The 15,191-nt window shown below is 38.0% G+C and overlaps 1 protein-coding gene across 1 annotated transcript in view; it reads right to left on the bottom strand.

Annotated features, from left to right (window-relative positions):
* The window catches only part of PBRM1 (polybromo 1), a 56,010-nt gene that overhangs the window by 31,573 nt on the left and 9,246 nt on the right, over positions 1-15,191 (bottom strand). The window contains exons 5-12 of the mRNA XM_072421237.1: positions 14,512-14,646; positions 13,790-13,897; positions 12,561-12,629; positions 11,608-11,706; positions 10,258-10,343; positions 10,036-10,127; positions 8,913-9,177; positions 6,141-6,282 (exon numbers count right to left, since the gene is read on the bottom strand). Of these exons, the coding sequence (XP_072277338.1) occupies positions 6,141-6,282; positions 8,913-9,177; positions 10,036-10,127; positions 10,258-10,343; positions 11,608-11,706; positions 12,561-12,629; positions 13,790-13,897; positions 14,512-14,646 (996 nt within the window). The remainder of the gene's footprint in view (positions 1-6,140; positions 6,283-8,912; positions 9,178-10,035; positions 10,128-10,257; positions 10,344-11,607; positions 11,707-12,560; positions 12,630-13,789; positions 13,898-14,511; positions 14,647-15,191) is intronic.

Genomic DNA, 15,191 nt, shown 5'->3' with positions numbered 1-15,191 from the left:
TAGGATTATATATAGCTAAAATTCACATCATACTGCAAGGCTTAGTCTAAACCGCCTTTTTTTTTTTTTAATTCTTATAAACGCCCATTCCACATGAAATTGTGGAAATTTAAACAAGCGTTTAAAAGCAAGCCTAAAAAAGTTTATAAACTAGAATTTCAGGGCATTTAAGGCTGGGTCTACACGGACGTTTTAAAAACGCATGTAAACGTTCCTTCCACGTTTATATGTACTTTTTACAAGTGTTTTTAAAGCTTGTCTTTAAAACGCTAAAAAAACTTTCATAAAAGCCTATGTTGCATTTTACCGCAAATTGCCGCAATTTTACATCCCATAGCTCCGCTATGCTGACAGCTCCGCTCCCCTGATTACTCCTGCAGCCCTAGAGGAGCTGTGCCATAGGTTCTGTATCCAAGAAGATCTGGAGTCTCTTTATTAAATTCCAGATTCCAAAGTCCCACTAAAAACACTAAAATCCTTTTATAAAAAGCTTAAAAACGCTTGTAAAAGCCTCAATTGAATTCAATGGGAGCGTTTTCAAGCGTTTTGCCAGTGTTTTAATTTTGTAAACATTGCAAGCAACATTTAAGATGAAGCTCATAAACGTGCTCAAGGAAACATCCTGGTGTAGATTAGCCCAATGGAATGCATGGGAAGTTCAAACACTGGGGAAAACGTCCAGGTTAATCGCTGGGGAATACGTCCGTGTAGACTAAGCCTAAAGCAGGCATTTAAAACGCTTTTAGGCCGAATCTACACAGATGTTTAAACAGCGTTTAACCTGAGGCTTTAAAAGCTCATCTTTGACATTCCCATGCATTGAGGCACATTTATGAGCATTATATTAACGTTTCTTGCAACGTTTAAAAAAAATCAAAAGCGCAGGGAAAATGTCCCTATTGATTTTAATGAGGGCATTTTCCTGCATTTATAAACACTTTAAAATGTCAATAAAAGGTCCCATTGAATTCAATGGAGGTTTTACAAACATTTTTAAGCTTTTTATGAAAGGATTTTAGAGTTTTTAGCAGGACTTTGGAATCTGAAAGCCCCCTTTAATAAGAACCCCTTACTCTTGGATGCAGAACACATTCCACAGCTCTGCTAGGATTGCTGGAGCAATCAAAAAAGCGGAGCGGTCAGCGGAGAAGACCTTCACTGATTGCTCCGCTCCCTGATTGGCTGAGGAAAGGGAAACCCTGATTACGCTTGAGCCGTCATCAGGGTTTCCCTTTCCCCAGCCATTCAGCACTAGAGGTGAATGGGGAGACTTCTCCACATTTGCCCTCTAGTGCCTGGGGATCCCACACTGTCAGGAGTCCCACAGCTGTGCTCATTCTATGAATGCAGCTGTGGGAATCATCATTGTGGGATAACCTGTATAAAAAAGTTTAACAGTTACAGAAAACACACACATTAAATTAAATATTTTAACATTAAAGTCTCGTCTTATTTTTTTTCCACATATTTTTAACCCCTGTACTTAGTCCCTGAAAGGGTTAAAATTAAACCTCTTATAAACACTTATGTAAAATAGCGGCAAATCGCGGTAAAACGCAACATAGGCGATTATAAGAGATTTTGGAAGTTTAAAGGCAAGCTTTAAAATGCTTGTAAAAGTGCATGAAAATGCATATAAACGCAGTAGGAGCGTTTACATGCATTTTCAAAACTGTCCCTGTAGACCCGGCCCAAAGACGGATGCCGGGATGACGCAGGACCCGATGGAAGAGACCTCAGGACCAATCGATTGCGCTGCGAGATTAAAAGTAAGTGAATTTTTTTTTCTTGTTTTGGGGGACTTTTGAGTTTAGTTCCTCTTTAAAACCTCAGGTTAAACCACTGGGGAAAACGTCAGTGTAGACAAAGCCAAACTCCTGTAAACTCGTCCATTTGTTTTCAATGAAAGCAGTTTTTTAAGGCTGGGTCTACCCAGACATTTTTAAAAAAAAAAAAGCATGTAAACGCTCTTACTGCGTGTATATGCATTAATATGCTTTTTTATGCACTTTTTTAGCGTTTTAAAGTTTGCCTGTCTGTCTATGCCTGTCTGTATGCCTGTCTGTCTATGCCTCGTTTTCCTGCATTTGTCGGCTTTCTTACCACGTTTTTGTTTCACGTGCTTAAAATCAATGGAAGTGTTTACCCGCACTTTCAGGCATTTTCCAGCATTAACCCCGCGTTTTAATTCTTTAAATGTTGCGAGCAGCATTATGGATAAGTGCCTTAAGGAAACATCCTGGTGTAGATTAGACCATTGGAATGTTGGGGGGGGAGGGTTATGGAAAAAGGTATGGTTTAAAGAGCCTGTTCACCAATGCAAGAAGTCTAGCAAACAAGATAGGGGAGTTAGAAGCCTTAATGAGTGAGGAGTATTATGACATTATGACGTTTTTATACCATTATGAGTTGGCATTGCTGAATCCTGGCTTTGTTTTCACATGACTGGGCTGTCAATATTCCTGGGTATACTCTCTTTCATAAAGACAGAGTCAAACAAAAGGGTGGTGGTGTCTGTATGTGAGAAGTGATCTAAAAGTGAATGTGAAAGACGAAATTGCGGAGGGAACAAGCGATGAGGTTGAGTCATTATGGGTGGAGGAGACAATATTGTCCTCAAAGAACACAGAGAGGAAATGGGAATGTTTCAAGTCTGTTCTACAAAAGCAAACTGAAAAATATATTCCAATGGGTAATACATTTAAGAGGCTAAAATTAAAACCTATATGGCTCACAGCTGATGTTAAAAAAGCCATAAGTAACAATAAAAGGGCATTCCAAAAATATAAAATATAAGGATCACCTTCATTGTTTGAAAACTATAAATATTATACCAAAAGATGTAAAAAGGAAATAAAATGTGCAAAACTTTAAAATGAAAGACAGATTGCAAAGGAAAGTAAGGCAAACCCCAAACATATTTTTAAATATATTAATAGAAAAAAAGATCAGATCTGAGCATGTAGGCCCCGGATGTCTCTGGGTTGGTAACTGGGGATAAAGAAAAGGCAGATTTTCTAAACACTTTTTTCTAGCTCTGTGTACACAAAGGCAGAGCTCAAGTCCAAATTCATAATAGCAGTGTCACTGCCTTAAATGAGTCACAATGGCTCAAAATTGATATGACTGAGAAATAGTTGGGCAAAATTAAGGTTGACAAAGCACCAGGACCTGATGCATTACATCCACGTGTCCTCAAAGAGCTGAGCTCTTTTTTTCAAAGCCATTAATTGTAACTTTTAGAAACTCTTTACTCGCTAGCATGGTACCGGTGGACTGGAATATAAGTGATAGTCAGCATGGCTTCAAGAAAGATCAAAGTTGTCAAACAAATGTACTCTCTTTTTATGAAGAAGTAAGTAAACAGGTAAACAGTGGAGTAGCAGTTGATATAGTGTACTTGGACTTTGCTAAAGCATTTGACACTGTACACCACAGACAGTTGGGGTTCAGTGTTGGGACCTTTACTGTTTTACATCTTTATAAATAATATAGAGTTTGGGATTAAAAGTACCATTTCTGTGTTTGCAGATGACACCAAACTATGTAATGGATTGCCTCATGGAATCAGGAAGGATTTTTTTCCACTGTTGAAGCAATTTGTTCCAGGGGTTTTTTGCCTTCCTCTGGCCCAACTATGTCTTATAGGGTTTTATATATGGAATATAATTATTTCCCTAGTGGTTGAACTTGATGGACTTATGTCTTTTCAACCTAATCTACGTGTAACTATGGAATGCATGGGAATTTCAAACATGGGCTTTTAAAGCCTCGGGTTTAACACAGAATGTATTATTATTATTATTATTATTATTATTAAACAGGATTTATATAGCGCCAACATATAAATGTTGTACATTTATATGTACACATTTGTATGTACACGCAGCGCTGTACATTAAATAGGGATTGCAAATGACAGACTAATACAGACAGTGATACAGGAGGAGAATGTAGCTGAAAGCATGCTGGATGTGTCTTCATATACAAGCCCATATTTTTTTCACCAGGTTGTATGTGTTGTGAACCCAGTACACTAGGGCATGCCATGCCAACACACTATTGGGAATTAGAATTTTAAGGGCTAATTTTTTTTTCTCTTCAACACAAATAAATGGCCTCTTGGAATCATGAAACAGCAAGGTGGTAAAGTTTGTTACCACCTAAAAGTTAGATCTGGTTATAGCATACAAGATATTTTACAACAATAGATTTAACTTTGTATCTGTCCCAGAGACATAGCATGAAAAGAAATTTTAGAAGGTAGAAAAAAGAATGTCCATCAAAAATATATTCATTAAAAGATACATCAAGTTTGTGCTTGCATGAGATTAGCATCTCTTTCTCCTTAGTGGAAAAATGCCCCTCCTGCGCATGCCTGAGACCAGGGCATGCGCAGAAGCAGCAGCCAGAGCCTCCTGGGATGTGTGACATAGGTATCCTGGGAGGCTCTGCGCCCCCATTAAGTCTTGATTGCCATGGTGATCAAGACTTAAAGGGACGGTGCTGTGCCCCCCCCCCCCCCCCTTTTTTTACTTTATTTAGAAGAGTTGTGTGCCCTATGTAAAGTAAAATTTTTGAGTTTGGGTATGCTTTAAATTTTAGGAGGATGTGGGCGATTCAGGAGCAGTGTTTCTTGACCTTTTTAACATAGGGGATCCCCTGCTATAATTACTATATCTATAGCTCACAATATAGTAGGGTTGTGGTCAATGGGATAAATGCTTCTTAAACTGCTAGCTAGTAGGAATATTGTCACCCTTATGAAAGCTAAAAAGATCATTGGTATCACACTGACCTGAGAGGTGCAAATTGCTCATTGCTCCAGGAACCCCTAGCACCCTCTGGTGGAACCCTGTTCAAGACTATTACTGTACAATGGAAAAGTGCAGCAGTGGTTGGCTTTATTACAGAAATTCTTGCACGTATGCAAAATGCACAAGTTTTGTTATATAATTGATTACTGCACATAGAAAATAGTAATAGAAAAAAATAGAAAAAAGAAAAAAATATGCAAAGGCAACCAAAATAAACATATAAACATGGCTCCTGCATTTTTGTTGGGCCCGGAGTTCATCTTTAGGTTTTACTCGAGTCTGGTTTGAAAATGAAGCCATGAAACAAAGTGAATAAATTATGAAATTCTATGGTGACGCCTGCTGGGACTTTTACAGCTGGTATGTAACTGAATGTTATGAAAGGTCATAATAAGAACGCAGAAATTTTGCTGTGCAGCAACATTTTATCACTGGTATGGAATTTCATACTGTTGAGAGTACGGTGTGATTTAAGGTCACAATAAGCACAGCAAAATACAAAAGTGAACCAGCCAATATCTAATTGCAATCAGGTTGTTGCATGCAAACAAAGTGCTGGTAAGAATACCTGCATCATGGGTCAAACATGCTTGCACACTGCATTACATTGGAATTTTCTCTCAACTCTGAATTCAGCCAGTGGGATGATCAATCAGATGTGATCATGGGACATTCATAGTAGAAAAACAACAGATGCCCAACTACATTTCCCAGCATCTCTGCATTATAGCAGAAATCATAACGTCTACACTAGGAAAGGGAAGACTTTCAGTCACAGAAATTAGCTGGTGAGCAATCAAACTATAATGGGCCTGATTCATTAAAGCTCTCCAAGCCTCGAGAGGATACACTTTCATTAGTGAAGCTGGGTGATCCAGCAAACCTGGAAGGGATTTCTTCAAAGTCCATTGCTGTTTGCTAGCAAATGTTTTGAATCCTGGAACAGATCCATTCCAGGTTGGATTTGCTGGATCACCCAGGTTCACTGATGAAAGTGTATCCTCTCCAGCCCTGGAGAGCTTTATTATATCAGGCCAAAAGTGTGAAAGATCCTGGCTGTGATAGGTTAGGTGCACAACTATGCAAATGGATTTTGATTAGTAAAATTCAGTTCCAGAACTTAATACCTATTGTTTACACTAATCAACACAATTGGTTTCGGAATTTGCTTTGTTTGAGCTGAGATTTTTCACATAAAAGGTCAGCTTTTCAACAAAAATAAGCATTGCTTCAACAAAGAAAACAAAGCCAATAACGTGGATTCATATACAAAGTTAACAACACATTACAACTACAACTGTAGAATAAATAATGTATAATTACCTGCATAAGCTGCTGCAATTTAAACACCCTCTTGTATATAGCAGAATTTGGAACATTGTACCGCTTGGCATTTTCAAACATTACATTTAAATCGGTTTCCAAGTGGTCCAGACTCTCATATTCCTGGTTCTTCAGTTTATTTCTGCATAGAAATGACAAATAGATGAGGGAAAATTTGATTTGTTTTATACAGTTACAACTGCTAAGAGGCAGTCAAAACAAAGCTTTATATTCATTGGAGATGCGGAAATTCTGTTACATTTTTTCTAGCTACCCCTGTTCCCAAATAATAGATTTATCACCATTTCCTGTCAAACAGGTAGTTAGGGAAAATATCTATAGCAGTGGGGGCTGCATTTGACATTGGGATAAAACTCGCAGGTAAATATATTTTTATATATAAAAATTGCTCCCCACTCACTATTCCTGTACCACAGAGCACGAACTACACCATACAATGCGTCTTGTCAGTTATAGGACGCCGCTAACCTTCTTTGTACCCCAAAATCTCTGCAATGGATACTTCCAGAGAAATGCAATTCATGTACCCCCTTGGCTGTCACATGTCCTTACTGCTACATCTTCAGGTCCCTACATCTCCCCGTTCCTGGGAAATTAGGGTTCACAGAAGGTAAGTGAACAGATACGTGTGACCGGGTAGCACGGTATGATAGGTATCATCCTTATCCTACATTTTATTATACCTACAGCTCCCTTCAGGAGAAATTGGGATTCAAAGAACAAAAGCGGACATTTATATGTGACAGGGCATCGGGGTATGGTAGCAGTGATAACATTTAGTATCCTACATTTCCTTTTCTTCACTGTTAAACTGAACTGTTAAAGGGTTCACAGAAGGTAAGTGGCCAGCTATGTGTGACGGTAGCACGGTGTGACAGGTATAGTTTTTCATATCTTGTGATGGCTACGCAGTCTTGAAGTTTTGTGAACAAGCAAGTATAGATTTGGGACACCCCTGATCTATAGGATGTGAGAAATCTAAGTCTTGAGTAAGGAAATTAAATTGGAGAGACAGGTATGCCAAAATGCAGCAATCTTTCAAGTAGGAAACATGAGAGAGGGAATATTGAAGATTATCAGGGATTGGCCGCACATGTGCTAGATTTTCACTCAAGATGACCAGGATAGTTTGTCTTGGGTGAAAGTCATCTGAATATGTACGTAACTTTATCGTTCATTCAAAAGGTGGGGGAAGATATTGGTCCTACAAGTGAATGAGAGGTGTAAATAATGGGGCTGGATGGACAGAAATACTAATTTAGTAGATGTGCTGAATGAACTAGAGAGCTTTTGGCACTGTATAAAGAGGATGTGGAACTGCATATAAAAAATGGACTAAAAACTCAAAACTGTTCGATAACCCATAGAACAGCAGGGAAAATAGAATATGCAAAATTTCAAGTGTGTCCTCTAGCACAGTGGTCGCCAAGTTTTCTGACCTCATGGACCACTAAATCCACAAAATCCGGACCACTCATGCGCAGGGAGTCGGGTGTCACTCAAAGGAAAGAGTCTTCCCCCGGACTGACGTCATGATGCCAGAACCCACCCACTCTCCCATTGCAGGCTCAGACCTGCTTGCTAAACATCCTGGGGGGGGGGGGGGGAAGAGTAGCACAGGGCTGTGGACAAAAGTTGTGTCCACAGCCCTGTGCTCCTGTCCCCCCAGGACAGGTGATATGAAAACTGTGAAGCAAACGTTGCTAAATGGAGTGCACCCTGAGAGGGCACATTGCACTGCTCTACACACTCTCTAATCAATGAAATTACGTCACTTCCTGTATCTGCAATTTATCCTTTTTTATTTGAATTTTGTCAATGCAATCCTGAAATTACGTGCATTGAAAAAACTAGTTCTTACTTTTCCTAAAAATGTAATGACATCTCCACGATTTGTCCACAGTTCACCAATTTTCTTCAAATCATTATTCAAGTATTAATACACAAGCATTCTTCAATAAGAAGGTAAATCTTAAGAGTTCCCTGTTGGTGGCAAAATACTTAGCAAACTTCCATGTGATTCCGATACTAGAAAATGGTGACTAATATTTCCTAATGTAATGCTGTTACTAATATTTTATGGATAAGGATCATTGGGGTTGACTTACTAATGGAACTTAGGATATACATTTACCAAAGTGAATTATGACGCTTCAAGGGAAAAATTCACTTTGCAAAGAATACGCAGATCAGCAGAGAATGAGAAGATCTTCACCTCATTAGCAAAGTAATCTAGCCCTAGCAGAATTCAATTTGCCAAGTAAACAGCCTTTAGTAAATCAATCCCAATAATTCTGAAATCCTAGGAAGCCCCTTTGCGAAGATTATGTATAGATTTTTTTTTTAAGCAGGAACGGGTTAGCCCCCTTTAAAATCTTTTATTACAGTATGTGAGATTTACGCCTTTCATTTGTCCTGGTGACCATTGTCACTAAGACAGGAGCAAGTGAAGGGGAAAAACAGTGTTCCGAGTTTCTCAGAGTAAAAGAAAACAGGAAATCCTGCAAGGGGTATGCCACCACAAAAGTTTTGTTCAATTTGCAAAGATTTTCTCTTGTTTCCTGTTGCCTGTATAGGACAGGTAGTCATGGGAAGGCCCCCTATGGGGCTTAACCATTACCTGCTCGATAAGAAACTAAAATTAATATTTTATTTTAAAATGTCATACACTTTAAAAATAGGACTAAACCTTTAAATTGACAACAACAAAAAAAATACCGAATTTACAATATAACAAAAACATGTCTTTACCTGATCTGCTGCAATGAGATAGGATTTTTGATTTGCTGGTAATAATCTGGATACTTTTTTTTTGATGGAAGTTGAAAGAAAGGTTCTGCAATTAGCTGACCCTGGTTATTCCGACAAGACCTGACAGTATCATAAAGCTGGTATAATGGACTTGAAATGTCCATAAAAGAGGTAACACTTTCACCTTCCGACTCTGCTTCTTCGTAACGGATGGATGATGAGGAGGTTGAAGCAGCCGCCGCTGCTGCTGCTGCCGCCGCTGCTGCTGTAGAGGGAAAATACAAATACAGCCATGTATTTAGATACAAGATATTATTATACAAAATATTTATATAGGTTTCAGAATAGTCACATTAAAGCTGGATCTACACAGACGTTTTTAAAAACACATGTAAACGTTCCTACTGCGTTTAATTTTCGTTTTTATTTCAAGTGCTTATAAACGCCGAAAAACATGGGAAACCGCCGCCATTTAAATCAATAGAAGCTTTTACTTGCGTTTTCCAGCGTTAACCCTGCGTTTTAAATTTTTAAACGTTGCAAGCAGCATTATAGAGAACGCTCATAAACGTGCCTCAAGGAAATGTCCTGGTGTAGTTATGTGTGGTTAGCCTATTGGAATGCATGGGAATTTCAAACATTTACCAAATTTGAAAGTGCCTTTTTTTTTTACCAAATGTTTAAACAAAATATCTGTTGGTAGAAAAAGATTTCACTTAGCAAGCGATTACTTTGCAGAAATACATTTAGCTTCCTCCACTAGCTTTTCACACAAAGATCCATTTTCCCAATTTTTGTTCTTTATATTGAGAAAGGCTTATAACAAATGAATACCAACTTTCATAAACTGAGGTCTATGTTTTGTAGGAAGTCTGTCCAGGGCAGCTATGGCTGTCTGCCTATTGTATTGTCCTGATATATGGAGAACCTACACTGCCAAGACTTGGGATTCTTGCAAACTCAAACAGGAGAATATTAAGAGAATCATAATAGAAAAGAACACAAAAGAACCAAAATGTGGTTACGTGAAAATCCTCAGTACCATTTTTAGCCATGTCTGTTGTGGTCTGGATCAGCTTCCATGCAGTTTTTACATGGTGCAGACCACACACAGAAAGCTTACCATTTAGAGTTGCATCCTCCTCACTCTCAGAGCCATACTGCAGTGCCATTGTGATAGCAGACAATCTATCCCCCTGTGCAGGTCGCTTGTTCCTAAAATCATTATAAAAATATTTGCAAATTACCCATTTTAAATACATTGAAAAAGGTTTATAGAGATTTCCAAACTCCTCATAGTCAGGAAACTTACAAGAAAGTATTTAAGAGATTTTGGTTTTCATACCTGCTACGTAAACTTGACTTGGAAGACTCTGTATAATCAACTTCTAACTTCTTCATAGTAAAAAGTTTCTTTATGGTATTTGCATCCTGGAAAAAAAAAAGATAAATATGTGATTTGACTGAATTTACTTATATGTATACTGTAAACCAAGCTGGATATATTTGGGGAACTTCAACTGTGCTACATTTTTAAAGTATGATGTATGTATACCCAAACTTTCTTGTTTAAATGTGATATATTGGGGAAGGACTTCTATTTACCAGAGTGACAAAAGTTGTCACCAGAAGTGAGGGAAAGTCTAACTGTAGCACAGACAGAATAAAAAGTGAATAAACTTGACAAATCTTTTTACTGCTCTATCGCCGTAGCTGATTTTTGCTTACTTCCTGTATTGTGAAACAATGGTCACTATTACCTTAAGTTAAACAAAATCTCTGTACATATACAATACATAAGGCATTGTAGGGCAGTCTTAATCTTTTGCACACTACCAATGGATTGCCACAGACCCTGGTCTCTTCCAATGGGTCCCACGTCGTCTTAGTATCCATCTTGGGGCGGCGCTCCAGGCGCCGCCATCTTTTCCACTTCTTACAGGTTCTTCTTATTATGTCATCTGACCCAGGTGCAAGATCGGGTGACTTAGTTGGGGGAAAAAACTTGCCGATCTCACTGCACATGTGCGAGATTGACAAAAGGGCTCCTTCTGCGCATGCCCGAAGGAGCACCCAAGAGCCTTCCAGGATGCGTAACATAGGTATACCGGGAGGCTTTGCGCTCCCATGCATTCTCTATCGCCTAGGCAATCGAGAGTTAGGGGTCAGTGCTGCACCCTTTTTTTTTCTTTTTTTTTGGAAGAAAAGGGTGTTGCACTTGAAAAAAAAAAAAAACAACAGAACACACAGACTGCTACTTTTTATTTTCCTGCTTTTGAGCACATGAAGATGGCCTAAAGTATGGCAATAATTGCAAGGTCTGTTGTGTGCTGCTCCCACTCAGAAATAAATGGCACAACAACACATTACAGTTTGTACAGTACCACAAGTGATGTTAACGTGTGCATATTACTGCAACAAAATAATATGAAATTGCTTCCACACATTTGGATTTGAAAGCCGTGCCTGGCAATTCTCTCCAATAGCGCCCTATTGGTTGGATCAGATGATATCATAAGCTGCACAGCTCAGTGTATACTCCTGCATTCTTTTACATCTTACTGTTTCTTCAGACAGGCACTCCCATCTTGGAGCGACGGATTTCAAATAACTGCACTGGATGCTCCACTGCATGCATCAAACTGTATAAACTCTACCTGCCGCAAAAAGAATTGCAAATCATATTTTCACTGACCTTAAACACCTGGGAACCTGGCTCATTGTAGGTTTTGGCATTCTTTGTTAGCAGATCGATGTCTTTGGCCATTGCATTGACATTTTTATAATACCCAGACTGTAAAACAATGCATAACATTTGTAATTGTCAAACAGAATCAAACAAATCATTACCAAAAAGAAACCATACATGGTTTTTATATTAATATAAAATTAGTGAAAACTGCAAGCAGGCAGGTTCATTATCACATCACCTGTTCTTTGTGCAACAAAATAAACTTACCTGCCTGTTTAAAATCTTTTCTTTATTATACACGAATGTGTGCATGGACAGAACTTACATCATTCCAGCCTGGCAAATCACAAGATAGCTAAAAATCTAGAACTAGATAGTGGACCAGGTGAAGATGGCAGAAGCAAACGACAGATGAATGTAAAGAATTGCAATCAGGCAGGAAAGTTTATTTTATTGCAGAAAGGACATCATCTGTCTCCTCTCCAATAAAGAACTCGCCTGGTCACAATTCTTACCTCTTAGGTTTACTTCTGCTCTCATACAAATACAGGTAACATTTTATTGGGCTCTTTACATTTACAATAAAGCCAATGACAAAATTATTATGAAGTGAAAACTTTTTTTCTAACATTTTACATTTGCCTGTTTAAGTGATTTTTATTAAAAATGAGACGAGATATAGAAGACAGAAATGGAATTTAGACTGAATGAGACTTTTGTGTATTTTTTTTCCAGGAAGACATAACCAGACAAGTAATTATACCTGCCTTAATAATTTAAAGGGAGAGTGAAAATTAAATAAGTAAACCTGTATTTTTCCAGTCTTTTATGATACTTCCTAAAACAGAATAAAACTGAAAAAAAAACAACCAATATTTCCCAATACAATATAGAAAATGCTACAAGTTACATGAATTATTGTTATACATATACATGGATAATAAAGTCCTGCATACCTGTATCCTCTGTGCTATTGTCTTGAGATCTATGGGTTCCTTAATTATTGCATAGTAGTCTGGGTAATGCTGGAAATGATAAAATTAATAAAGTTTAAAGCCAACCAAAAAAAAAAATGTTAATGGCAAAGTAAAAAAAATAAAAAAAATCCACACTGTAAATTCAATGCAGAATGTATATAAAACTAAATTACCAGTTACCAACACAAGGCTACCAAACACCAAGACTAATCTTAGCGAACAGATGCTACAGATGCTCAGCAGTGGATGGGTTATGCTACCTATAGACTTTTATAGATTTTTTCTGACTATGGTGAATGATCATAGAGCCTGCATAGGTTTCCTGTAATTAATTACCAATTCTGGATATGTATGTAAGAAAACCGATAACCATATGTTCCTCCAGATTTACCCTCCACCCAAAAAAATAAAATAATTAAATTATGTGTACAAGGAAGAACCAATCTACAATTGTAATGTAATTCACGGATACAATCCAAGCAACAGGAGTGTTCCTCACAAGAATATTTATTTATATTCAGCCTGGTCTTCCATGCAGACCCAAGGGTATAATATCCCATACCTTGCCCATCCAAGTATCCCACTCCAAACATTAAAAACAATTTATTTTTATTCTAAAAGCTGCTGAACAAGCATGTTGTTGGTGAGGGAAACACAGACTATTAGTTCACATGCCCGACTTCCATAGTACTCGGAGATGTGCTTTAACAGGCCCTGGGGCTTAGTCATAGTGGGTTTACCTTATCAGGCAAGTACCTTCTTCAAATTCATTGTTTTCCATGTTGCAAAATCAAATGTTTTCAAAATTGTGCTTGAATATCATAGAATAAACTAATCTTAGCTTATCTCCCTAAAGCTCAACATGCGGGCCACCCACACCAAACCAAGCTCCATATCGGGACACAAACAGCAAAGTCTGCCAAGGTACCAAGCTCACTGCCTAATTGTAAAGGAACGTTTGCTTGTCTATGATGAAAGAGGTCTGAATAGTCCTATCAGGTAATTTTTATTTATTACAGATCACATTAGGGGCCCATTTACATGATTATTAATTGGCTGCTAAATACAACACACATTTAGTAACACTACACATGCATTACCACAAAACAAATGTTGAGAATGGAGTGCTTACTGCTGGTCTGGCCTTTGATTCTATCCAGTTTGGCAAAGAATCTGTCACACAATGGTAACAAGATTTTACTACTCACCACTTTAGATGGGACTTTCTGAAACAGTTCACTGATAAGTCTGCCATTGGGATCTGTGGCAGTGGTGACAGATTCCAAAAGTTGTTCTAGGATGGGTTTTAGATATTTCTGGGAAGAAAAAAAAATGTTCAACGTTACATTCTCTAGTCACAAATGGTTTGAAAGCCATGTTAGAAATTTTTAAATTCCTTCACAATGTGTACATACACACCAGTATTTTGGGCAAAGAAAAAGCATGGTACAGTGTCTGATGACTCCAAAATGCCCATAAAACACTACCAATTAGACATTACCATTGACTTAAGCCCTGTACACACATTAGATTAATGCTGCTGAAAATGATCTTTCCAGCAACAATAGAACAAATGAGGGCTGTTCAGTTCTATAGAGAGGGGAGAGGAGGAGACAGAGGTACCAAACTGTGGTCTTCTCCAAAGGACTGAACAGCAGTCATTCATTGCCCCGCTGGGATGGACTGATGAACGATGCCAGAGAACTGCTGTACACATGCTGGATTGCTACGACCATCCATTTTGGGCAACAACAACCTAGTGTTTGTGCATGAGCTTTATTTAGCCTTATGGCTTTAATAAACATCCATCTAATAGTTCACATGTCTATATAATGATATAAGGTTTTTAGTAAACATTAGCTCATGTTGATACTATGTAGTAAAATCAACCTTTTTATTTTTAAATGCAATGATTAATATTTATACACACCTCTCCTTCTGCAGTATCTTGTGCATCATCTTCTTCATCGTCATCCTCACAGTCACCCTTCTGAACAAACTCACTTTTTGTGCGTAAATAAAGATCCCACAGTTTACAAGCAGCTTTGTACTCCGGAGTATCAGACTGTTGAACAAAAAGGAAGCAATTAAGATTTGAGTAAAATCTAGTTCAAATGGTAACGGATTGCCTTTCAACATAGAGAAACTTGATCTTAAAGCATAACTATCAACTCAACAAGATACTCTGTGTTCATTATAATCAATTTCCATAATGATTTCTTAAACACAAGGATCTCATAAATGTATAACAGACCACACAAACATACTACAAAAAGAACAGTTCATTCACTGTGGGATGGAACATATTCCAGCATTCTGTAGGCCGGCAAGATTACAAACTAACACCACTACATGATCATAATTCAAAAACAGGAAAACCAGACCTGTTTGTAGATACTATTAGGCAAAATATTAACAAAAAGTTTTAAAACTAAATGTCCTGTCTAAGGGCGATTCAGGACTGCAGAAGGAGCAAGAGCTCGCACTCAGCTGCCAGCACCGCAGAACCGGTTCTGGTTTTTAACCATCCTAGCGGTTCATTTCTTTCCGGTTTTATATGTCTAAAAGCGGTACATTGTTTTTCATGAAAGTTTATTTTACAGTATAATA

The sequence above is a fragment of the Pyxicephalus adspersus genome, chromosome 8 (assembly GCF_032062135.1).
Source record: "Pyxicephalus adspersus chromosome 8, UCB_Pads_2.0, whole genome shotgun sequence".
Lineage (NCBI taxonomy): Eukaryota > Metazoa > Chordata > Amphibia > Anura > Pyxicephalidae > Pyxicephalus > Pyxicephalus adspersus.
Note: the sequence above shows the minus strand (reverse complement) of the source record. Positions and strands in the feature narration are given on the sequence as shown.